The sequence below is a fragment of the Letharia columbiana genome, assembly GCF_014066305.1.
Source record: "Letharia columbiana isolate WasteWater2 chromosome Unknown Sc0000002_s0, whole genome shotgun sequence".
Classification (NCBI taxonomy): domain Eukaryota; kingdom Fungi; phylum Ascomycota; class Lecanoromycetes; order Lecanorales; family Parmeliaceae; genus Letharia; species Letharia columbiana.
Genome location: NW_023501038.1, coordinates 1,095,001 through 1,119,808, shown reverse-complemented (window position 1 = coordinate 1,119,808; position 24,808 = coordinate 1,095,001). Strand labels below are relative to the sequence as shown.

The 24,808-nt window shown below is 50.8% G+C and overlaps 11 protein-coding genes across 11 annotated transcripts; 5 read left to right on the top strand and 6 right to left on the bottom strand.

Moving 5' to 3' along the window:
* Positions 1-58: 58 nt before the first annotated feature.
* On the bottom strand, positions 59-1,677 carry HO173_001311 (uncharacterized protein; the record flags this gene model as incomplete). Its single annotated transcript, XM_037303251.1, has 2 exons — positions 59-96; positions 1,539-1,677. The coding sequence occupies 2 exons, from the start codon at positions 1,675-1,677 to the stop codon at positions 59-61; spliced, it is 177 nt and encodes a 58-aa protein (XP_037169898.1).
* A 714-nt stretch (positions 1,678-2,391) lies between these two features.
* On the top strand, positions 2,392-3,661 carry HO173_001310 (uncharacterized protein; the record flags this gene model as incomplete). Its single annotated transcript, XM_037303250.1, has 6 exons — positions 2,392-2,447; positions 2,505-2,531; positions 2,588-2,825; positions 2,884-3,021; positions 3,074-3,460; positions 3,512-3,661. 6 exons carry the CDS (start codon positions 2,392-2,394, stop codon positions 3,659-3,661), a joined length of 996 nt encoding a protein of 331 aa, XP_037169897.1.
* Positions 3,662-5,384: 1,723 nt separating this feature from the next.
* On the top strand, positions 5,385-7,546 carry HO173_001309 (uncharacterized protein; the record flags this gene model as incomplete). The annotated part of the gene is made up of 3 exons (XM_037303249.1): positions 5,385-6,116; positions 6,180-6,282; positions 6,333-7,546. 3 exons carry the CDS (start codon positions 5,385-5,387, stop codon positions 7,544-7,546), a joined length of 2,049 nt encoding a protein of 682 aa, XP_037169896.1.
* A 684-nt stretch (positions 7,547-8,230) lies between these two features.
* On the bottom strand, positions 8,231-9,963 carry HO173_001308 (uncharacterized protein; the record flags this gene model as incomplete). Its single annotated transcript, XM_037303248.1, has 3 exons — positions 8,231-8,348; positions 8,419-9,530; positions 9,586-9,963. 3 exons carry the CDS (start codon positions 9,961-9,963, stop codon positions 8,231-8,233), a joined length of 1,608 nt encoding a protein of 535 aa, XP_037169895.1.
* Positions 9,964-11,693: 1,730 nt separating this feature from the next.
* Positions 11,694-11,993, bottom strand: HO173_001307 (uncharacterized protein; the record flags this gene model as incomplete). Its single annotated transcript, XM_037303247.1, has 1 exon — positions 11,694-11,993. The coding sequence occupies one exon, from the start codon at positions 11,991-11,993 to the stop codon at positions 11,694-11,696; it is 300 nt and encodes a 99-aa protein (XP_037169894.1).
* A 3,398-nt stretch (positions 11,994-15,391) lies between these two features.
* Positions 15,392-15,754, top strand: HO173_001306 (uncharacterized protein; the record flags this gene model as incomplete). Its single annotated transcript, XM_037303246.1, has 2 exons — positions 15,392-15,472; positions 15,521-15,754. 2 exons carry the CDS (start codon positions 15,392-15,394, stop codon positions 15,752-15,754), a joined length of 315 nt encoding a protein of 104 aa, XP_037169893.1.
* A 2,265-nt stretch (positions 15,755-18,019) lies between these two features.
* On the top strand, positions 18,020-18,329 carry HO173_001305 (uncharacterized protein; the record flags this gene model as incomplete). The annotated part of the gene is made up of 2 exons (XM_037303245.1): positions 18,020-18,024; positions 18,086-18,329. The coding sequence occupies 2 exons, from the start codon at positions 18,020-18,022 to the stop codon at positions 18,327-18,329; spliced, it is 249 nt and encodes an 82-aa protein (XP_037169892.1).
* A 413-nt stretch (positions 18,330-18,742) lies between these two features.
* On the top strand, positions 18,743-19,396 carry HO173_001304 (uncharacterized protein; the record flags this gene model as incomplete). Its single annotated transcript, XM_037303244.1, has 2 exons — positions 18,743-18,874; positions 19,142-19,396. 2 exons carry the CDS (start codon positions 18,743-18,745, stop codon positions 19,394-19,396), a joined length of 387 nt encoding a protein of 128 aa, XP_037169891.1.
* Positions 19,397-19,790: 394 nt separating this feature from the next.
* HO173_001303 (uncharacterized protein) lies at positions 19,791-20,127 on the bottom strand (the record flags this gene model as incomplete). Its single annotated transcript, XM_037303243.1, has 2 exons — positions 19,791-19,891; positions 19,956-20,127. The coding sequence occupies 2 exons, from the start codon at positions 20,125-20,127 to the stop codon at positions 19,791-19,793; spliced, it is 273 nt and encodes a 90-aa protein (XP_037169890.1).
* A 36-nt stretch (positions 20,128-20,163) lies between these two features.
* Positions 20,164-20,316, bottom strand: HO173_001302 (uncharacterized protein; the record flags this gene model as incomplete). Its single annotated transcript, XM_037303242.1, has 1 exon — positions 20,164-20,316. One exon carries the CDS (start codon positions 20,314-20,316, stop codon positions 20,164-20,166), a length of 153 nt encoding a protein of 50 aa, XP_037169889.1.
* A 278-nt stretch (positions 20,317-20,594) lies between these two features.
* On the bottom strand, positions 20,595-20,870 carry HO173_001301 (uncharacterized protein; the record flags this gene model as incomplete). The annotated part of the gene is made up of 1 exon (XM_037303241.1): positions 20,595-20,870. One exon carries the CDS (start codon positions 20,868-20,870, stop codon positions 20,595-20,597), a length of 276 nt encoding a protein of 91 aa, XP_037169888.1.
* Between the last annotated feature and the right edge of the window lie 3,938 nt (positions 20,871-24,808).

Sequence of the window (24,808 nt, the reverse complement as noted above, 5' to 3'; positions counted from 1 at the left end):
CTCGTGTATTTTGACAGATAGGATCACGTAGGAAGGAGTGAAGATAATGGGCTCGTAGTTAAATGATGCGCGGATTATGGGTGGTGGTGGTACTTTCTGTCAGCCGTGTCCGGTCAGCATGCATACGGAGCGGAATTCAAGCTTTAAGCTTTCAGCTTTCACCAACGAGCAAAACTCACTGGAATTCTAAGGAATGGAAAATCGATGTAGCGGTGAGATGTAGAAAGGAGGAGGATGATGATGAGGAGGATGATGATGAGGAGGATGATGAGAAGTGTATAGGTGTTCGACAGAGTAAGGATCAGGGTGAGAGTGAGGGTGAAATTGGTAGTCTGGACTGTGGGAAGGGAGGTGTGCTAGGGCGTGATTGTGATGAAACCAACTGGCGTTCCCTAATTAGATTTGGTTTAACAGGTACTTTTGGGGGGCCCCGCGTAGGAAACGTGGTTGAGCATCACAGGCGAGGACTTGACCGATTTCACACTAAGGATAATCTACTCTCCTACTGAGCTAGGGTACTACCCAAAGGGGTATGCCAGGATGAGGCTTGAAGTCATGATACGCAGACTCTGTGTCATGCGCTAAAGGACCTTACGCAGTAACACCGATCGATGGTCCCCAGGGAATTCACTAATTGATGACAATCAATCTCCCTTTCCCTTGAGATGCTTTTGGTCGGGCATAGAAGATCAAGGTACCGCACATTTAATGGAGCTCAGTCTCTCAGAGCAGAGCTCAAATATGCGCCGGAGGTTATGCATGCGGCGTGGCGAGTAGCATGAAGACAAATCGAGTTCCTGCAGCATGATGCGCTCGCCTTTCCCACCTTTCCCACCTTTCCCACCTTTCCCACCCAGGATAAGGCAGCAAGCCTATCGCTCGAACGTTGATATCGCCCCAGCCACCTAATTGATGGGGGTAGAGCACGAGGGCTGGTCTCCTTTCTTCTGACTGCCGGCCTAGGGTCGTGCCGGCATTTGCTCCTCCTGGACTTAGTCCGTAGGGAAATCAAGGCACGGTGAAGCTAAGTCCCCTGTCACTATCTCCCTATATCTGGAAGAGCACAATGCTATCCCTGCAGGACCCTTCTGTTCCTGACTATCCAATTGGCGGGACCAGGTTAGGGGAAACGGGACTAATGCTCATTGGACAAAAATCGTCTAAAAGACCGGGCTATCGGGGAGAACGGGAACCCACGAATTTGGGATGCTGGAAGCCACAACGTTGAATCCCTAAAGCAAGTAAAGTAGGGTGGGGATCATCGTCGACCCTTTTCCATCACCAGGCTTGTACGTTGTGGGGACCGTGGGTGTCACTGTCGTAGCCCTCGTTTGGGAAGCGAATCGAGCGGGAAGCGACAGGTCAGATCGATCTTGAAGTCTTTGCCCTTGCAGCCATCGATATCTCTCAGATCGAAACTGGAGCCATCAATTGCGAGCTTCAACGATGTCAATGACATGATCCGCTGGTCCTGTGAAAATTGTGCTAAGCATCGGCATTGAGGAAAGAAGCTCCTGGTAGGGAGGCGGAAGTTATACCTTCTCCCAACCATCTCACAGCATGAAGTGACAGACGGACGGCCAGGACGTGAAGAGCTGGTATTGAAATTATCGCTTGCGCTGTTTCTTGACCTCGCAGGTACTGTATGTATCTTGCTCGTGGCCCCCCTATGAGCATTATTGCAGTATTCACTTTGACGGGTAGTTGCAGGCATGCAAGACACGATAGAGCGCAGAAATTGAGACACATGATCTTGCTGCGTGTTGCCGGCTGCTATGTTATTAGCGGGATATTTGTGTAGAAGAAAAACACAACATTCCTGTAGCAATCAAAGCGGTCATCTTAGATCCTACCCAGCCTTCATCACTTTCATCATTATCTGCTCTATCATCATTCGCATTCGCCCGTCTTCGAAATGGGCGTAAGTGCTCAGGTCATTGCGGTGAAGGCAAGTGAGGTTTCGGAAGTGAACATCCGGATGTGAAGTGGAAGTCACCAAAGTCGTCAAGTGTCTTCCTTGGCCTCAATCCCCCTTCTACATCCTACTACATCTTCCTCTTTCCCTCCCTTCCAGCTTTCTCCCTTCTCCCTACCCATACATATTCCATTGTCATTACCAGCCACAAGATTTCGATATCATCGAGTGCATTTCAATTCCTTCCCTTCCACTTTGCCCCGGCATCCAACATCTGGAGAAACAACGGTCTGAGAGCGAATCAACAAATTCACAGCTACATCAATTCCAGTAAGCTATCCCTAGACCAGGTCATCTCCCTTACCAGCAACATTTCCGCTCACCCATTATGTCCTACATCAAGCTGAGAGGATATGCATCGTTAACATACTTCACAAAGCCTTGCTGATACGCTCGTCTCAAGTCTCCAAGTCATCATGCCAAAGCTACGATCCGTCTACGCTGGAGGCTACAGCGAGGAGAAGAAGCGAAGGTAAATATTCGTCCTTCATTCAATAGACTACAACTCTGCTACTAAGCTTTCTATTAGATTGCAGAGCTACAAGCTCCCCCCAAAGTGAGTCCCAATCACTGTTCGGTCTGTCGAGCGAGATATCTTACGGACCATCTCAGGATCAAATGCGCCGTCTGCCACAAGATCAAGGCCGTAAACTTCTTTTCAACAATTCAACAGCTCGAAGTCCAGAATGGCATAGCGACCGGCCAGGTTCAAAATGCCACGCTCGAAGAATGGGTTCCTTGTGTAGCCTGCACACCTAAGCAAGTCACTGAGCTGGAGTGCTGCATTTGTGAGGAGGTCAAGGACCTAGACGGATTCGCCAGAGCACAGCGTCGGCTTGGGGAGAATGCGGTATGTAGCACGAGCCAAGCTGCCCACTCTCTGAGCATGAGCCTCATAATATTACTAGAGGTGCATCACTTGCGTAGTAATGCTGAATGGAGAGACTCCGGTGGAAGGGAACTACAGAGACCAAGTCATGGATGAATTGCTCAAGGATGAGGATGGTTACGACTCTGACGATAGCGTTAGCAACACCCATGAAAGCGTGGGTAGAGATGCTTGGATCTTGGTTGGGACACAGCTGACGATGATCCTAGTCCACATTTAGTGACACCGAGTCCAACGCGGGAGTTCCTCTCTCGTCTGGTTCAGGTTACGATCTCAACCAGGAGAACCTCAAGTCTCTCAATTTCTCCAGCGATGGTCACGGTTCAAAGCTCTCGGCCAGCCAGGCAGCCACGAGCGCCTCTATGACAACCACCAAACGGTTTCGAGCGCCTGCAGGTGCTGGCAAATGGCATGACTTCGCCAACAAGAACGGTGGAGAGTCTGTTGAGTCTACACGGGGTGCAGAATTCACAGGGTTTGACCGTGACGGCAAGGCTCATCAGATGGTTCGCCCTGCTTCGACAGTCGTCACCAATGACTCCGACTATGAAACTATTGCGGATCCTCGTGAACAAGCTCGAAGAGCTAGGGAGGAAGTGTGTATCCCAGCTTCATTTCTGATGACGAAGACTGACGGTGAAACGTAGCGAGATGCGCGATCCCGTTTTGCTAGACTTCCAGGAGGTCGAGCTGCTCCTATTGTTGTACCATCATATGTTGGTGGAAAGACGGTCCCAGACCCAAAAGCCGATTACGATGATGATGGGGATGAAGACGACGACTGGGGAACCATCTGAATATCACTGGCGTCAGTCGTCTCCTTGATTGGACACGACATCGATGTCAATGGTGGGGAAGCTAGCGGGCAACCAAAGACGGATTGGCATAGCGATAGCTTCTTAAGCACGCAGCGGTGGAGCTTGAGGAGCTTTCTCATGATGACAACACTAAATGTGTTTCTTGAACATCCTTTAGGCTTGATCCGAGCTTGAATGGTGATGATCTCGAAGGGGACATGGTGGATTCCAGGAGATATCTGATGATGCGAACAATAGACAGATGCATGCACCTCATTTTACTCTTTAGGCTAGATTCAAAGGCTCGAGCAAATGGCAGATAGCTGAATTGAATGTCTTGAACCACCTCTCGCCCCGGTCTCTTGTACAGCGAGAAACGCACCCTTCCTGTCCACGTAACACCCGTTCTTAGACTATGGGAAATTCTAGAGCTTCGAATGTACACAAGGCTTCATTGCAGCATATGTTGGGGCCATAGATGATACAGGAAAAGCTTTGCCGTACTGGCCTGGCCAGAGCCTAAGGTCGTCTTCAAATCCGTGCAGTACCGGTCTAGCCATTATTTCTAGCACATAACTGCCTCCAAATTCGAAGTCATCCTCAAACACATACTCCGACATTTCACGTCAGAAGCGTGTGGGAAGAAGCAACTTGAAACGGATGTACATAAATCTGGCGTGGCGCAGCCATAGCAGCCACGCATGGACCCAAGGCCACTACCGGGCGACATATAAACGAGTTCGAGACGCCCACACGCGCTCAAAGCAATTGTATGAAACACCACTTCTGACAAGACATGAAGCTGCTGCAGCGCACAAGCTGGCCACTGATTTTGGAGTTTCGTCGTTGTGCTGCAAGGGACCGTGCATGGTAGCCTTGTTTCGAGGGTCAGCAGACGGCAGGTGCAGGCGTAACGGACTGGCTGCTTCGGAGAAAAGGTCACATGCACCGACTTGAATCAGGACAGGTTGTCAGACATGAGGCATTCAATGATGGTGATGATGACGGTGGTAGTAGTGACGGGGTAAGGGTAAGGTATTAGGTACTATGTATTATTTGTGAGGTAAGTAGTTAGAGAGAGAAAAGATATTTCTGTTGGTGTGTACGAGTATCGCAACCGTAAGCGAGGGCGATCAGGCGGAATTGATTGGCTTTTAGTGCGTCATGATACAGGATTCAGGCCTAACACCCTACCTCCCTACCAACCAGCCTTCTCGGTCAGGATTTGAGGCGCAGACGTTGCACCAGTTGGAACAATTGAACAATTGCCCAGCCAAGGATCCAAAGAGCCAAGAAGCCAAGTTTATGCTGCCCATGTCTTGATTTGCTGGTCTACTACCCCCAGTCTACCATACGCTATTCCTCGAGTCCCAAGCTCGCAACAATTCAAACTCCATTCATCCTTGCCCTCCAGAACTCTCCGACCCACGTTTCACCTGGAATAGCTCTAGGTTCCGCTGCTACATCATCGCCTTCCCGTATTCCTTGACACAGCTGTGAGCCTGTGACTGCAAAACATCTTGCGCCTATCCTTCAACTGCCTATTCAACACCTGTCCTGCTCCAGACTACTGCAGGTCATCCAAAAGACAAAAACCATGCTATAGCAGCATAGCCTGACCACAAACAGCATCGCGAATCCGACTGACCGACTGCCCGACTGCTGGACAGCTACACCACCAATTCCAAATCGCTGGCGATTGCGTCTGCCGAGCTGAGCAAGAATGGCTTACCAGCAGCCCAGTGTTGAATACGCGGATCCCCGCACTCAGGCCGCCGATAACGATCAATTCGAGCCGCCAGGCAACAGAAACCGAGAGGCGTCAACTGCCCGACGTGCATCGATAATGCCCGAACAGAGTCGATACGCCCCGCCTCAGAAGCCCATCGACGAGGCTGTAACAAAGGCTTTCGATAGGGCAGGCGCAGAGACATCAAATTATGTGCCGCCTGAGCTCATCGCCCAGATCACACAGAACGTCATAAAACAATTGCAGACAGGCGGTGGGCTCGACGGATCCACGCCTGTGCCTTCTCACAGCGCCTTCTCACCCCCTCCTCCTTCCATGCATCAACCTGTTCCTCTATCACCATCCACCACTTCTGGGACCTCACCAAACATGACAACCCGAGTCTACACACCTCCTTCACCGATGAAGCACTCCGACTACCCAAGCCACACCCCACCACAGTCGCAATCGGGATACTCACCAGACGACCTACCGAGCCCACGACACGAGAAGCCTGCTCACCTCAACCCCAGAAGATCTTCTTCCCCTCATAGCCAAACGAGCGAGTCGAGCGACAAGCCACATGTTAGACCAAAAGGCCCCGCGAGGCTTTCGACAAGCAAGGAAGAAACTACATTAGAGAAGATCTGGGGTCAGCTGTTCGATGAAGATGGCCATCCGACGAAAAGACTGGGTCAATTTCTCCGCGGATTGGCAGTGCACATTGTACGTCTAACCCAATGGGTCATGCCAGTTTGAGGTACTGGGCGTTTGCTAATTGTTTTACAGATTGAGGATTATGAGCCCCGGCATAGCATTGTCATCACCCCTACAAAGATGGTAAAATACTACGATGACGTCAAATTGTCAGATGAGCTGTATCCATGGCCGAGTACGTTTGACCAGCGCAATTGCAGGATCAGCTGGCTAACACAACCTTAGCTGTTTTCGACGACGAGCACTCTTCAATCTCTCGCATGTACAGAGATCTCGAATGTCAGCACCATCTTGTGCAAGAGAGATATGACGAGAGACCAGACATACCGGGCCTTACACCGGTCGGCTTCGAGAGATGGGCAACGTTGCTCATTCAAGCACATCCTGAAGAAGAATTTGGGAGGCTCCGGAAGGCCGTGCTAGATATGCCAATCTGCAACCCAGATGATCGAAAAGAGCGGTTTCCGAAAGAGCTCTCACGACGCTTGTTCCCAGGGCATGAGGATCGTCGGACCCGTGAGAAGTTGGAGGATTCCATTTCGGAGCACGCAGCTATCGAAATTCCACGCCGCCGGAGTCGAGAGGAGCCTCCCCCACCTCGTTATGACTCTCCGACCCATAAGCCTGGCGTCGCTGAACGGGACTACGCTCCTCAAAGCCATCGCTCAAGCGTCAGCTTTGATCTACCGTCCACCAGCTCAGCCGCACCTTCAACCTACATGCCCTCCCAACTGGAGCGCGAACGCAAACCCTACTCCAACGTTCCATCTGAGTCCGCGATCGACGACACTAATCCTCCCATGCCGCCTCCACCTTCAAATCCCATCGAACGTGCCCGCCAGCCGTACAGTGCCCTTCCCGGTGGCGGCAAGCAATTTGAAGACGAAGCAAGGTCGACCAAGCCCCGTCCCGAAAGCTTTGTAGGCTCAGCACCCAAGCCGAGTCGTTCAGACTCATCCGCTCGGTCTCGCCCTATCCCTGTCAACAATCCTCGCCCAATGGAAATTCCAAAGCCAACAGAAGTCCATCATCACCGCGCACCCAGCAACGCAGGCCGCCGTCACCGCAGCCCCTCGTTCAGTCGCGGCTCCACGAACGACTTCAGACGTTCTGACGGCGATATCAGAGGCTACCAGCCCAGCTCCTACCAAATGCCCGCCTCTGTCCCTGTGGGCGCTCCTCCGGTAGAAGCTGTCATTGACGAAAATGACACCCGTCGATATTTCGAAAAGAATGCTCGAGAGCGAGCTGAGCGAGTTAGGAGGCAGGCGGAGGAGGATGCGAGGGGCTATGGAGAGAGTCCGAGACGTTATGACCGTGCTGGCCCACCACCGAGGAGAGACGAATACTTGAACGACGAGGATTACAACCGTGCTAGTGGACGGCAGGGAAGCGGGCATGATTACGGCCAGCCATATGGAGGCCCTGTCTACCGGTGATCAGATCCAAGAAAGAGAGGGTAAGACATGGGTGCTGGAGGCGGGACCGAGGTGTGCATCATGACTTACGGCGTTGCGACTTTACATACGGACTACATTCGCTCCTTTTCCCTACTTGGACGCCTGGTCGGAGGAGGCGCATGAGGCAGAGAGGATCGGGCTTGCATCTGTATGCTCGAAGCATTCGAGGCCTTGGCACGGGGTACTTCTTCTTCAATCTCGCTGATCATTGTGATACCATGAATTACTAGTTGATTCCGTTTTTCTGACGCAGGTAGTCTTATCTTAAACCTTGCGAATAAATCATGACGTGCATTTCGGTCCACGATGCTGCCCGCTACGCCTCTGCTCGAGGCGCATTAAATCTCCGTCATACAGTCTCGCGCTGAAAGATCGATGAGCAAGCAGTAAAGGAACCGAAAAAAAGATAAAATGCCCCCCCCTGCAGACACCCGATCCTGGTAGCCGAGTCCCATAGTCAAGCCCACTCCGGGGCTCCTCCAGTTAGCCAAGTCTGACAAAACCGTATCGAAACGGCTTGACTGGAATAAATTGCAAGGCTCGGTAATCCCTGTCTTGCCATCATCTATAATCGCTTCTGTCGTAAGACAATCGGTTGTTGATGTTCTTCTTCATCTCCGTGCTGTGTATGCCCTCCCTAGGAAGGTGTCTTTCATCTGAAGTTTACAGTTCCGGGGCGGACCACCCATCTCTACCTATCTTCATCAGCGCGGCCTGTTTATGCGAAAACGCCACCTCTTTCTCTTTATGAAAGCCGACGTCTTGTAGATATTGGATGAATCTAATGTGCGATTGGTCAGTGCCGGCCAGTTCTCCTTTCTACCATGCTTAGAGGGGGGAAAAAGACTCACTTGACATTGTCAGTCCTCGGCTCCACCAAAACCCTCTGCGTCCGCTGATCACAGAGCCAAAAGTGATGCACCAGCGCACTCGTCCACACTTTCACTCTGTGCCGTCCTCGGAATTCCTGTTCGCCCACGAGAGCATGGAAGCCCCTGTCCCAGTCATTGACATCGCTGCCCGTGAGATGTCTTCCCAATTGATCTTCTTTGACCCAATAAAGCTCGAAGTAGCCGAATGGTTTGCCGTCCCAGCACCCGATGGCGGGGAAGCTATGTTTGCTATTTAACGAGTCCTTGAGGAAAGTTTCTTGGGTTTCGATGGGGCCGGAGACACCCCAGAACGCAGAAACACGCGGCTGGTTCATCCAGTCATGCAATAAGTCTGTGTCGCAGGGGTGGATGTTGATGTTCCCTGATGACGGCAGTGTGGCTGAGGAGACGCCTGAGTTCGGTGGTAGGAAGTTCAGGGTGGTACTCATGCCTCCTGACGTAGGTCCGTGGTATTTTGGTGACTTGGAACCCAAGGAGGCCGTTCGAAATGAGAGGTATTGGCCTACGCTCGGGATGTAGCGGGTATAGAAGGTGACGCCCTGGGCCGGAGGCTTTGGGCGTATCGGATGACGGATCGAGTTGGTGAAGGTGTACTGGGGAGGTGGAGGAGGGTAGTAGGTTGGGAGATGGCTGCCTGAAGCGAAAGGCCCGGGGGAGTGTGGTGACCAAAGTCCATGCTGTGAAGGATCCGCAGTCTCTGGTCGTGGTGAAGGTACTGGAGTGCCTTCTCTATTAGGTGACCCTGGTCTCGACGGGAAGGGTGTAGCTCCTGGGTACGGCGAGTGCTGCGTAGGAGAGAGAGTAAAGAGGAAGATACGGGGATCGATCTGCCAGAAGGAAGTCTGGCTAACGAACATCTTCTTCCAGCCTTCCCCGCTTCTCTCGTCCAGGGTTGCGCCAACGCAGGATTCTTCACTGGCAATAAGACCCATCCTCTCTAGCTTTTGCAGCGTGTGCTTCCCCTTGAATATACCTTCTCTTCTGACACTAACTCGCCATTGACCCTTCGGCCTCCCTTCTTCCGGTGTATCTGGGTGGGCGCCGGCGGTGAGGCGCGCATTCGGTGCGGGCTTGCTCCCAGAATCAGTCTGATGGTCCACGTAAGGCGCCAGGGATGGGAGCTACCTGATGGAAATACCACCATAAAGTCGCCCATAGCATCATAGCTATCTGTCGCGTAGGAGAGGTAGGGGGCTTGAAATCTGTGTTGCTTGGATTCGAGATGGAGGAGATGAACAGACTGTCGTGGTGTAGCGTAGGAGCCTTATAGCGCTTTGGTGGATGTCTTCTTGATCCATAGAGCTGCTCTCTCTCGTCTGGAGGCGATTGGGTATCATCGTCATCGTCACCGTCACCGTCAGCGGTCTCGAGGATGATAGTCCAGCCTGGGGGAAAGATGGAGTGGTGGATGTTTAGATCATTGGCTTTGAAGGAGAGGCCAGCAAAGACGGGAGAGACAGTGATGGTTTGGCCATTGGGTAGGTGGACCACACTCGGCGCCATGGTAGGCAATTATGTACTCGACGATGCATAAGTATGTGCGTCAAAAATGTGCAGGTAGGTCAGTGCGAGACTTTCCCTGCGCCAAGGATCTCTATCGGTCCGACCCACCAGACCTGCAGGCGCGAGGACGACAACGACCGCATCTGCAACTTTTGGTCTCTTCCAGTATGTTCGAATAATGCCGGGGAAAGAAGTACAAATGAGATGCCATTCAAACGCCAGATGAGACTGGTTCCTGGCTATATTTCGAGCACTACTCGAAGTCACCTCTGGCACAGGCTAGATCGAAATTTAACACGGCAAATCTCCCCTACATCTTCATTTTTTGATGGGACCTACTCCAACAACCTACCTGTTGTTAGGACTTTGACACACCTGTACTACACAGTTGGACTATGTCAAAATTTCACATTGCTGCTTGTTTGTGCCGCCGACAAGTCCTTGACCCATCAACTAGAGAAAGCACACACTTACATAAAATCTTGTCTGATGCTCATGCCTGAGGGACGGACAGGTTTGCATGGGCGTGTGTTTGAGGTAAGAGCCCTATCTACCTTGCCATGTGTCAAGAAGTCTTGAGGGAACGACGCGTCAAGTCAAACGTTGTAGGATTCGAACGAGTATCTTTTTGCGGCAACATCCCAAATGTGCATGCCATCTTTCAAAAATTCTCAACAGAAAGCCTTGCCTAGAGTCGAGCTTGAACAGCATTCATGCTCGAATGACCAATGATTTGAGATGACAGCCTGGCTCACCTTATCGTTCTATCACGCGTGAGACCGCGAAAAGTAGATTCAGCACACATTCATCAATAGCATGAGCCTGAACAGGCACATTGCTGTGGTCATGCTCTAGTCTACCTTGCCATTTGCTGCAGCACAATACATCAAGGGCAAAGCATTGCAGGAACATCAAATCCTTAAGGTAGTTTCCAAGGAAAGTGCTACAGAAGTAGAGAATGGGCAAAGTCTCGCGATGTGGCATCTTGGGACTTGTTATTGCAAGACAGTACATGATCATAGGGTGGCTCTAAGCACCAATCAGAACACTGTGATCTGACATGAGTTGTGATTGACCAAAATGAAAAAGAAATAAATCATTTGAGTACCTGGCAGAGAACCACTGCGACGCGAGAAAGCAAAAGTGACAAGGCTTTTGAGACACTTCTAGCCGTTAACTGTCTTGCCAGCCCTTCCGAAACAAGCACTAATTGTGAACCCCAAATGCATACTCATAGAACGCCCCCATTAGCATTTCTTGGGTCGTCCCAAGTGAGACATGCGGATACTTCACTCTCGACGTTGGCGGTACGCTCAATGGATGACGAACTTGCAGCAATCAAGCGCTTCCTCAAGCTTCCTCTTGCCCTCGACGCCTTTCGTCAATCCGGTCTGATATTTGTCCAGCAAATGGTTCCGGAGTTGCCACCGCGTTTCATATTCCTTCTCTCCACGAGGACATTTCGGGATCCTGCACTGATACCAGGTACCAAAGCATGTCTTCTCCAACCGCTGGGGGTCGCTCTTAGCTCGGCTGCGACGACCGTCGACGAGAAGCTTGGCACACCGTTCGATCATCTTGATCGTATCAGGGTGAGCAAGATAGACCTCGGTGTATGTGCGGATTGATTCTAGAGTTCAGTCCTTGTATCGGAACCGTTGTGGGATTTTCGCGTTGTCGGTCTTGGGGTCAGCTTTTCGTGCTGAGGTGCCAGTAGTTGGCGAATGCGCCTATTGCTGGTCGAAAGTATTTGTCGTTACCCCTTCCACTAAGTGTGCAGTGGACGTCTCGTCGGTAGCATCTGGAGCATATTTTCCGTTTGTAACCTGTTCGCTGGGCTCTCTTGATGCCTGCTGGCCCGCATGATCCATACTTCCATTGCCATCCGTGTGGATGGTGTCCGTCCCGTTTTGCAATTTATCATGCCTCACTTCCAAAAAACCAGCCTGCCGGCCATTCGGTACACCGGCTCCAGCTCTTTTGTTGCCCTTGCGTCGATCCTTGGGCGAGAAAGATCTGACTTTGTCCATGCGTTCTCCAATCTTTATTCTCACTGGACCCTCGCCCCCACTCGTCAAGCTTCATCAGGTCGAGGCTTTTTTCGACATTCAAACTGAAATAAAGTAAATAGACGTCACTCCTTGCTTTGAGCATTGCTAAGTGCGTTTGTTCGGAATCAGAAGCCGAATTTCTAGCGAAATTGAGATAACTCAAGTAGTGCTGGAACACAGTACTTTTGAAACGGCGTGACTCGTTGTCCTTTTCCTGTCCCGATTCTCAGAACGACACCTCTTAGAGTTGTTTTTCGTTCTCCGGACTTCTTCGTAGGTTTCCGCACAAGGATTATTCGCCCCGAAGCCGCCATCGACGTACTCGAACCCGTCAATTGAGGGAGATTCGAGATAGGTCGGTGCCGCAGATGTGGCACGAGCTACTTGCCAAATTGATATGTCATGAGCTGTGTTGGGATTTCTATCAAGCTTTCGCTCCTCAGAGTCTTTGCTTTTGTGTAGGTTGTTGTAGGGTCGAAACAAGTAGGTTTTTTCCATGCCAACCAGGCTCCATTACTGGAGAGCAACAATGACTCTGCAAAATGCTCAGTGTAAGCCTCGTAATTTGGGTTCACTCCTTACGTTTTGCATCTGTTCTAATCGAATGCAAAGTTCCTACCGCCAGGGAATTCAGCCACCTTCAGCACCCGTCGACGTACGACGTCTCTGATTACATTCCCCAGTAATTCGGGATTATACCTGTCACGTGGCCCGAACAATGGAGATCTGAGATGGCTCTCGCGACTGTGCCCAACTACTTCCGCGCCCAGGATCTCGTATTCCGAGATGCAGTCTCATCGGCTTTCATTGTCTAACGCCCAAACATGATGCCAATTAATCTGAGAGAGGAGTCGGCTGAACTACTCTAAATACATGGCGCATTGGACATACCCTGCCGTACTTGTTCCAGCTATGTAGTCAGAATAGTGGCATGGGAGCCATGGCGACGACTCGGTCTTGGCAGATTCACCGCCACCATTGTTCGCCTTATATTTGGTATTGGTCGCCATGCATGGCGCCGGCGACAGTGGCGCCAGCGGATAAGAGCTTGACCCCGCCGACCCGTCGGGTTTGCTTGGTCCACAGGCATGCTTTCGCTCTATTCTCCCGATGACTTTCATGACTTTTAAAATGATCATAAGAGCCGAGTATCTGCGGATACCTTCCCCATCTGCGCATCAGTCAGCGTCATCCATCAGCGGCATAATTTGCGTAACAGCAGAGTACGAACCTGGGTGATGAAAGGCGGCTGAGGTTATGTGTCAAGGTAGGCGCGAACGTAAAACCTCGTGGCTTCTCCAAGCATACGTTCAAGAAGTACTCCAATACAATCCGGCTACCAAAAAGCATGCAGAACGCTCCAAAAGAATACCGCAGGGGTAGACAAAGCTGATTATCACGCCTTCGAGGCCAAAATCATAAAAGTCAGGGAAATGCTCAGGGTCTGGAGAGGATACATACCCAGAGAGAGTATGGCTTTCTGATCCCATATAGCCGTATCTTCGATGAGGCAGAGGTTTTAGTATTGCTGGTTGATGAGTCGGGCACTATTCTTCTAGACACTGGTGGCGCGAATCTGCGTTTCTGGTCTTTGTTTGGTACCTGTCGCTGGCTCTGCCTCTCGAATCCAGATGGTCACAGCACCCTGTACAATCATCTTGAGGGGCTGACGGTGCCTGAGTGTCAATATTTTCACTGATAGCTCCCAATTCGTAAAGACTTGCATCAAGGGTGATGAAAGGCCCCACTTCGAATTCAAGCGAGGTGGCCATGCAGCAATTCCCTCTTGGGACTCAGTATGTGGGTGCTTGAAGTGGACCAGGGTTTATTGGAGGAAAGAAACTGTGGCCTAAGCCGCCTGTGCCACAGAGGGATCCAAAACAAGGACATACAGGAATATACATATATGTATAGTACGAGAAAAGAAAAGTAGTTGTTCGCAAGTTCGCTGGCTCATCGCACGAAAATATTGGTTTCCGGCACTCATTCTAACCCTTTTCACGGCTTCTAGCAACAGATAGGAGCTGCATGATCTTGATCATTTAACGTTGGTATGTGAAGCCTTATGCAGAATAGCTGTTGCCTCATTCCTTGCTCGCTAAGCCCTTTCGAGTCAGCATTGTTTTGCGGGATTTGTTTCATCAATCTGGTTAGTAAAAATACTTTGTGATAATCTAGAATGCCGCAGACTTTCGTGCAACCTCCCCACCTTCCACCACCTTCATTCATCAACCATCCATCAACCATTCATGTTCACATACCCACAGCATCACACTTCCACAAATCCTGATATCCCGGGCAATATTCAAACTCGCGAGCAGTACGATTGGACGCTCAGTACTCTACACAGAGAGTTGTCTGTACCTGGTGTATCCGAGATGGTTCTACTCGTACGCTAGGAGATTTACACACACATCATAGAGTCACCTCAAGTCAACCATATAATTTCAAACAGCTCAATAGCCAAGACAAAAGTCACCACCAGAGCCGACCGCTATCGAATCTACCACCACGCTGAGAGCTATGGCGACCTGGGAGTCTGCACGGTAAATTCCACTTGGCTCTGCTTATGCTGCGTGCCCTTGGAACGCTGACTCATTCGTAGCCGGTCAAGAGCGAACGAGGAGCACGCCCTGCGGAGGCTCCAGGACGAGAACCTGGCGATCAGCGAAGAGATTACCAGGCTCAAAGCCGAGCGTGATCATGCCAAATTCACTGAGATCTGAGCTTTGAAGGAGGACGCTGCGAGACTCAAAGCTGAGCTCGATCACGCCATATTCACTGAGATCTGAGCTTTGAAGGAGGACGCTGCGAGACTCAAAGCTGAGCTCGAAAGCTCCAAAAAGACTCCGAAGCACAAAGACTGGGAGCCTGGTGAGTACGTTGTACTCGTCTCGGAACACCGATACCGACCCAGTCCAGTCACAGGGCGAGTCCTCGAAGCCACTATCTTAAATGAAGAAGATTAAGGCGATTGTAAGCTTTCTGATGTCTTATGCAGGAGCGATGGAGGTCTGGCGCTCGGGACTGCAGGATGCCTAGGTCGCCGCGAGAAAAGGGCGCGGATTATAACTGCATGTGGCGAATCACTCAAGCGCAGGGCTAGGCGTATGCTTTGACTTCTTCCCAGTTGTGCACCATGTATAGGATGGGTGGAAAGCGGCGCTGATCGTTTGGAAGGTATGCGTTTTCTTCCGTGTCCTTCTCGCCGTGTATACTTCTCCCAACTTCGCTTTGCCTGCTTCAAATATCTCATCTTCTTTTTCGACCTTTATATACGTTTAGACTTGACCTGTATCTGTCTTTCTAAGAAGCTTAGCTATTTTTCTCCTCCATTGCTCATCATTGATATCTGTATTCCCCGTCATTGACGCAACATGGCTACGACTTACTGGGAGAAAATAGAGGACTGGCTAGCTAACGACACCGATTCTTTGAAATGGAGGGCCGAGTTCAAGGTTGAAGCGATATTTCCACGAAGCATACCAGCCGACTAACATGTGCAGTACTTGATGTTCCTAACACCGAAAAGAAACTTCCACCTGGACGAGAAACGGAAGCGTTACGACTTTGATGCTCTTGAAGGCAAAATACAGCCGCGCGTCATCGTGTTCAGAGCACCTCCTGGCAAAACAAGCTTTTTGAGCGTCAGGATACTCGACGAGGGCCGAGAACATATGGTAGGCGGTATACTCTGGGATATCTTCTCAACCATGGACTTGCCGGCCGAAGGAGGCTAGACTGGTGTTATACCGGCAAGGTATATTTGTCGGATGCTTGGTGTCGAACTCAGGATACTTAGGAACACTGAGTGAGTGATAGCCAGGAGAGAGCAGTGGATAGGGAGCTCTAGAGCTGATGTGTCGTGTGTGTCTCATTCCTTCCACCGATGCCCCTGACAGATGCAAATTCTCGCCTCACTGGGACGCCACACGCGCTGCCTGAAGCTGTCGCGGTGATGGGGATACAATGCTCTGAGTCTCGACAACACCATCGCAAGAGGAGTGTCTTCTGCTTGAGCTGCTCCACCATCCCAGTTCCCACACGGTTCCCCCTTAATATCCAGATGTTCCTCCCAGTCGGATAAGGACAGCACCCGAGACGTACACTCCTTTGACAGCTTGCCTGATGCGACTCGTCTGCTATCTCATGACCGCCCACGCCGTCAATCGATATCCTGATACCCATAGCACCCTCGATCACCCTTGCTTGCAAATCCTCCTTCGACGGTGCCCTTGATCTCTCACACGCTGTTACCACAATGCTTCGCTACGTAACCTGCGAGGCGTTTCATATTCTACGTCATCCGCACCACCCAGGGTCTTGATTGATCTTATGCTATGGTAGCTCCCCGGTCAATTTCTCTGCATTTTTTTAAATATTTTTTTACCAGGGAGGAAGGAGAAAGTTTTGTAAGAATATCGGTTCATCAGTGTACCTGGAGAATCTTGGGGGTGAACGATATTGCCAGGTTTACTTCCTTCTCCGTTCATCATTCCTCTGCTTGCAGTATATGGGAAGATCGACTGCCATTCATCCACGATGCGTTCGTTCTCTCGACTTGAGGTTTCCTTTTCAACAGCGGAAAACGATGAGTAGAAGGCTCTGGAGTTGATGTGTGGAACATTTATTATCGTGCTTGAAGTTTTTGTCTCAGCAGATGCGAATGTATATGGCACCAGGAGATCTCAACCTCTCAAATTCCTACATAGGTACGGCCGAGGCAGCGCCGTTGAACGATTCATTGCCGCTTAAAGCATTGAATCAGTGACCAGATTAATGATAGTGGAGCGCCCCTGCATGTCAACTCCGGCTACTTACCCGCAAGGGAGCGCATGACCAGTCTGCCTCTCCTATAGTCACCCATACCTCCCACGCACGGATGTGTTGACTTTTGAAATACTGCCCTTCAACTTTCTTCCTTCCATCAGCAACCCGTGTTCTAGGCACACTGACACCTGCCTATCGCGGCTGTCGAGTTACCCGCCTCCGCAGACTGTATGCTTACTTTTGAAATGTCAACATCTTTCTGTCTTCTCCAACTGTAGGGGAAAGAGTGCGCTAAGACTGCTTTTTTCATGGGCCTGGTTCTACAACACACGGCTGTTTGGTCCCTAGCCTGCAAAAAATCGGAATGCTTCGAGCCTTGTCCTCCCAAACCATTGGCGACTACGATAATGGGTTGCCATATTTCAAGGCAAAGAAAGATAGAGGACTATAGGTGATACTCGTTATTCAGCTGTTGCGAGAAGACCGAGGTGCTGACATGCCGAGACTTCCAAGCGAAAGGAGCGCTATCACTACAGCGTCCTGTTTCCGTGCAGTGGCTGCAAGGAACGTTAGTATGTCACTTCGCGCAGCATGCTCCAATGTTGGATTCGTTCAATTGGATGCCGCTCCCACCTTTTCATTGCCGACTTGGTGATCCGACTGGGCTGTGTTTCAGAAATGGCAGCAGACGATTGGTCCTCGGAAATGTGTATCGTGAAGAGTCATTGCGTCGAAGAGTAAGTAGATTGCTAACCGAAGACACAAGCTGTACTAGCATTTTTGGGCGTCTTCAAGTCCAGGTCTAAGACTGAGGTCGCGAGGCGGTTGAAGAATCTTTTTTCGGTTGAAATGGCCGAGGGGAATTATTTGGAATTATTTTAAAGCTTTCCTCTTCTCGCTATGCCCGACAATCAACGTCACTATCCCACTATTCTCCATTATCCATCTCACCGCAACTCTTCATATATATGCTCATCATCTCTTTTCCTATCTTCTGCAATGCCTGGAATATTGATAATGGCGCCGAACGAGAAGCAAGGTACCTGTTGACTGGGTCCCAACACTACCCCATCGAGCTAACAACAACATAGGCGCTAGTAAGGGAGGTCCTAGTAAGAACTTCTATGGTGATACCAATTGCTCATTCCCTGGCTGGCTAACAAGCTGACTCAGATTCATAAGCATATAGAGAGCCCGGAACTTCCGACTCCGAATATGAGAAAATCAAACGAAACATGCTGTAAGACTTCTGCTCTTCTTTCATCGTCTCCCTAGGTCCCAGATAGCTAAACGCATGCAAGTGATTACCGTAACACCATGGATCGAGTACTAGAAAAACATTACGCGCCGCCCAATCGTAATGCGGCGTTGCAAAAGGAGAAAACGGAGCCTCTGAGGAAAAGCAAGGATGTACAGGAATCAAAGAGCGTCATGACACCAGAGGCCAAGCAAGCAAAGCCGCTGGGAAAGGACAGAGTGGATCGCGATGGCAGAGGAAAGGGCGCAGAGAGTGGCCGGGAGCGTCAATCGCAGGGGCGCTCGTGAAAGACCTGGTAACGTTCTTTGAGCCATTGTACAGGTGTGATATTGTAGATATAACGAAGTGATGAATGGCAAATTGTTACCTGCGTAAGAAATGAGAAAAAGGAAAAGGGGAAGAAGAAGAAGACCACGAGAAGGACCAGTTTTTTCAGCGATTGATCGGCCGGTACTCGTACTCGTAGGGGGCTTAGCCTCCAGGCTTCGTTGGGGGCCAAACATTCAGTTGATCGACTTTCATGAACATTATTACCACCATAGGACGAGTGAAGAGAGCACAGAGCAAATTGAAGAGTGGAATCAAAGTAACAGCAACTATGGGGGAGTCGACGGACCCAATAGTGTCGATAACGCGACGGCTATTTTTGGACACCTGTCGACCCCGGCGCCTTAGCAAGGATTCATGCACCTCATCGGTGATGTCTCCGTCCTCAGAGCCATGGCCATGCTACTGTCAGGCCGACAGTGATGGCAGAAGAAAAGATACAAACGCCCAAAAGATACAGGCATTTAGAGCCACCAGAGACCACAGAGGCAGCCCCGGCTCTAATGTGTTTCCCCCCACCACTATGAGGGCATCCAACATTGAATCTCCGTTCGCACTCTCTGCCATCATCGCAAGTGCGAGATGGTGTTGCGGTGTCTCCTTGTCGTTCCATTCTCTTACTAAAGACGCGTTCTGCTTCCAATCTCATAAATTTCGTGATAGCTCAGCTCCCTAGCAATGCCTCCACGGCCGTCCCTCGCGCTCTTCTCCTTACTACTCTTCTCCGCGCATGCGCCCTCCTTCGTCTACACTGACTTTACAAGAAATATAGCCTTATGCTCCACCTCCACGTGCCAAAGTCCCTTTTTCATCAGCAACTTCACTCTTGGCCCCCAACGTGTGCGGCAACCCGTTCAGCATCGGCGACCCTCTGAACACTACCATCGAAAGCTACATCATCAACGACTGTCCCACATGCTCCGACGGCCACGTACCTACCTTCTACACATACCGGGATGCAGCATGCTACCAAGGCGCGGCTGAAAGGCCAGAGACAGGGTTTAGGAGAGCGTTACAAGCTGTGTGAACATCGTGCAGTTTGTGGTTATGGCGTTCATATGCAATGGTGTTGGGAACTTGGATGGGAATGAGTGGGAGAGTACTGGTGATGATGATGGTTGTGAGAACGATAGGGGTAGTGGAGAGCGGAACGATGGGGGTGGGAGCTACAATGGTTGTACGTTCGGTGTCGGCCTTGGGGGTAATGGTGTGTACAGCATTGACGACGGTTGTGATAAGCTCTACTACGCGGGCTGTTCTGCAACAAGCGACTCATGGATCACCCTTCTCTCCGCTTCTTCGCCCTCGACACCCACACCGTCTTCTTTAACAGCTACCTCAGTCTTCACTGCTCCGAGTCTAGGCTTCCGGTCCCCATCAACAGCGCCACTGCGAGCCCCGATCGTGTCCAAAAACCCGTCTTATCCAGCAGCTACGATGACGGCTCCGACTACAGCCATCCCCCAAAGTACTGCGCCTCCAATATCTGCAGCAAGTCCACTGGCATCAGAAAGTGGGAAGCCTAGTAGCAACGCACCTTCATCAGGCGCACGACTCCCTTTCTGGATTATAATCGCGACACTCACCATAGCATTGACGTAATCTAGAGAGCATGGATACGGGTAGCGTTCCGTCAAGCTCTTTCAGCAAGTGTTTCTGAATCTTAACCAGGACTTGGAACAGATTTCGAATGTTCGGACGGCGACTGAAAGGTAGTGGCGCCAGTCCCGGCAGCTGTGGGCTCCAAGCGAGCTTCATGACTTTTCGTATCCTCCATATAAGCAATGCCTCCACTTACGCATGATCGGCGAAGAACGGAGCCATGGCTCTGGTCTCGAAACCGTTCTTGCTCGCAAAGGCCGTTCCCTCAAAGGGGCCGTACTCTGACGTACTACCGTAAAATCTCCATGGTTCAACATCAGTCGCACCATTCCAGTTCGCATACATGGTTGTATTCCAGTGGGAATTTCAGGTATAAGTATACAGATCTGGCTGAATCCGTGACCGTGCAGATCATAGTCCCTTGAACGTACGGCAGCTCCATGTCGGCATTGCCTCATTAGCGATTTCGGCGCGGAATACGAGCTCATTGTTTTGCGTGTATTGCGATAAGTCGCGCTGTTCTTCCCAGCCGATGAATCAGTCGCTATCCGCGAGAAATTGAACGCTACATGCCTTCTGGCTGAGTGCATAGTTCGATGAATTGTCCTGTCATTACTTTAAAGTCAAGTAGAACGACTATAGCAGACGAAGACTCCGCTGTGGGTACCCTCCCGCCGAAGGTAGAAGGCATTGTCGAATATCGATAGACCCAGGTGCGTTTTATTGGAGACTTTTCCACGGATGTCTTTGGGTATATTGACATCGACAAATGTGGACATGAAAACGACCTGGATGTTCCGATAGATGGCAATTCCTCCCTTGAAAAGATCGTGACCGTCCCAGACCGGATTCTGCACTAGCCCGCGCTTATTGTGCTTCAGGCTACCCACTCTTTGCATGTCAAAGAGGTAAGGTCGGTCTTGACTTATGAGCCTGGTTGTCTGGAACACCAAATCATTGTTATGTGGACAGTAACCTTAGGGGCAACTGTGTCTGGTCTTTATCATCCATATTCACTACTTAGCTTATCTAGGAAATTCATCTGGGCTTTCGACGTACCGGCAAGAAAGCTGAAGGTTGCACATGATGAAAAAAGGGTCGAAAAGCCGAACTCGATTGATACATAATAGGAGCATATTATCATGAACTGAACAGGTGCCTGCGGCGTAAGTCTTTGAAACTGCGACTACAAAGCCTCAATAATTGCTGATCGATTGTATGGAGACCAGTCCATCTGTGACCTCTCAGTCATCGCGTTCGGCCCCGAGCTTATGGACGCCTACCCCAATGCCAAAACCATCCTCACCAACCAGCCCGTCGACTCATGGCACACCTCTTGCTCGAAAACGCTATTGCAGGCGAAAAATTATTGGCTGCACGGCGTGTTGCAACATTTCGCCTGGGTCACAGGCCTGGTGTATCCTTTACGGCGGAAATAATGGCAGTGCCTTTTCGACGACGATTTCGAGTCGAACGGCAAAGCGGCCATGTGCGCACAGTACGTGGGGGTCCAAACCCATGCGAAGGAGATTGGATCGAGGGTGTTGGAATTCGGTCTGAGGGATGAATGGGGAGCGCTTTGCGAGTTGCTCGAGGTGGGAGTCCTAGATCATCCATATCCGAGGGGAAACGAAGGGGGCGACTGGATACTGAAGATGTGCGAGCGGGCATGGAAGGCTGCGGCCGTCAGGTTCTTCCGTGGCGGTTTGCCGGTTGCCGGTTGCCGTTTTTGTGCTCGGCGCTTAGGGTCTGGCGGAGAAGTTTCCTGGTGTTCTAGTTCCTTCGAGCCTGTGGACTAGACTAGCCCGCAGCTCAGCGATCTGGGTCTAATTCGGAATCCAACGATCCGTGTTCCGCTGGGCTTGTGGCTTGGAAGACTCGATCAAGGCTGCATGCATTTGATACTGTCGGCTTCGGTGTCTTTTGGTCAACGTGTTTCAATCGGCGAAACTTGACGACCAGTCCTGATTTGATGGCCATAGTACGGCTGGACCCCTCATCGAGGACATCCGAATCAGCCACACATGCCTCGTTACATCTGGAATCTGGTTGAAGTAGCGTCACTAGCACTGATAGGCTATGTACCTGCAGCCACCGATGAAGTGTTGTCATTTTTTTTACAGACTGACGTATGGTTTTTAGCGTGCATTTTACGATACCGCGATGCGCACCGAGCTGCTCCGACCCGTGCCACGCCCCGGGGCTTTACAAATGCAGGGACTCCCCACGCGAGACTCTGCGTCGTGGATCTCCGCGTACAATCGATCGTCGGCTGTATCGTCGTGCAGGTGCGGGGCCCGGGGGCTCGAGCGCTGCTTTTTTCACCATCACCAAGACCGGACTTATGCGCATTCTGTTTAATCAGAGCTGCAGCTGCAGAATAATACCCGGACGGGCAGGTCTAGGTACAAAGATTGCACGAGGGTTCTGCATGAGATTAGAAGCGCGATCTAGAGTGATCGATGAAATTGCCCGAGTCTAGTCTACCTGGGAGTAAGACCGGAGATCATCATGCAGCTAGCCTGCGTACAATCATGGCCTCCGACTAGCGAAAGACGGACGTTGTCTTGCTCCTGGCCGTAGTAAGAGAATGTAGCGAAAGTCGTGCATAGAGACAATTTCCGTTCACGATAGGAGGAAGCTCTCCTTTATCAATCAAGATACATCGACTCTTACTGTCAAAGGTTCTTAAATGGAAAGGATTGAACGCATTTGAGGAAAAAAAGAAAAAAACGCTCTCTTGCAGGTATGTTGTAATACAACCATCTTTATGGAAGTCTGTGAAGTCTGTCGCTTTCTTCTGGCACTGCGCCTGAATTGTACGACTCCTACAACTCCTGTGAAACTGAAGACGCAAGTAAATTATAGGCAATCGCTAACAACAATAAAAATCTACCCGTATCCCTCTTCCCGCTCTGACCTAGGCGACTGGATTGAGAACGAAGTGTCATGAACGCTCATTGCGCACTTCGCAGAGGGTATGCCGGATCAGAGCCCCTCGCGCACGAGTTCCTGTGGCTCTCGTGCTGGGTCGATTCCTGCAAAAGGTAATAGCTCATCTCAATGTGCATCTTACCAGATAGCACCTTTCGACTCCTGTGCAATTTCTTCGCTCGTGATGGCCAATTGGTTCCCCCGTATTGCTATAAATCATCAGAAACCACCCTCTCATCACTACTCTGGGCAGTGCCCACAAGTCCAGATACCCGAACCACTCGCGCAAGTGCTAATCGTCGTACATTTAGCAGCAAAACACTTCTTTTCGCAAATGGACAAAGTACTGAAAAACGGTTCCCAACAATGCTCTTGACGTCCCCGCCATAACCTGGCTTGACCCACTGCTTCGGAAGAAGGAAGAACCACAGGCTCATAATCCGGGTCCAGGGAACCTTTCCCTGCGATATCCGTCCGGAGAAGCCACAAAGTCATGATCCATGCTCCATAGTCGACAAGATCAACAGTGCCTTGCCTTTTCCACGCAGCTGCCACTATAACAAGATCGACCTCCTTAGCTACGCCCAAAGGTCCAGCCGCCGGCGAGCGACGCCTTGGATTTCGTAAAGTCAGCCTTCCTTTCTTTCTTGGGGGCAGACTAGGGTTGAGAAGACAAGGAGCCGTTGGAGAAAGTACGTATGCAACACAAGCCCTGATGAGTCGGATCGCTCTCTTGCCCGTAAGGTTGATCGCTATGTAACTCTCCCATGTTTTTCGGTGATGGCTCCGCAGTCAGCGCATCTTCTTCGAGAAAAATCCCTATTTGGAGAGAGACGTCCTAACGGACGGGCGACGGGACGAGTTTTGCTCCCGTGAGATGTCACGGGTCCTAGACTGCGGTAGGATTTCGGAATGGATGGCTTCACTTCTACATACCTCAAGTAGCCAGAGCCCACGCACGGTGCCTCCACATTCAATCATTTTCTCGTAACCCTTGTTTCCAGGGTTCCGTCAAGAAGTTCATAGTCATTGAATCCTGATTTCGGAAAGTCTTGGGGATATACCGCGCCGAAATGCATGATATGGAGAGGTACCCGTTGGCCGGCGTGTTCTCCAAAAACATAGTCCTTGATTATGCTTACATCATCCGATCCCCTTTCCTGAGCAATAAACCTGCATTCTCTTGGGGCCCCGGATTGAGAGACTTCAGCATATATCGGCGGGTTCAGCGGGTTCCTTACGTTCCGGTTTTTAATAATCCGGGCCGCCGATTCGTTCTCTCAAGTTTGTATGAAGCTGGGTGGTGTCGAGATCTGTGATCTCGTCTCGTCGCTTGAGACTTGACCCGCTGGGAGGGACACCGGATTGGAATCGAAAGGTCTGACCAGGCGTAGAGGTCTATAGACGAGATACGTTCCAAGCAAATACTTGTATGTATGAAGGACCACAGCCACGGTCCAATGGCTGCAAAAGTAAAGCGATTCACAGAAAAGAGCCATATCGTTGCGAAACCAACGCCTCAGATCCCCCTCCGGTCCTGCAACACACCTCCCCCCTGCGCAGCACTCATCGTTTCCTTTCCCGTTCGCAAGCCTAGACAAAACGCCAACATCGATCAAATACCTCACGGTCCTCCGCACCGCTTCCTCGACGCCCTGAGTCCCCGTCCCTCCGCCCGACGCATCCTCAATATCTTCACCAATGCATCCCCCCTTTCTCTCCAACATATGCAACAGCGGGAAAAGCAAATGCTTCTTCTCCCCTATCTCCACAAGCCTATCCCTCACCCTCCCCATCCATCCCAGTGCTTCAAAGCGGCACCCGCACCCCTCCTCCACAGCATCCACCGATCAGAGAAAAGCAGACCGTCCGGCACCCTCTCGACACGACCCGACGGACGAAG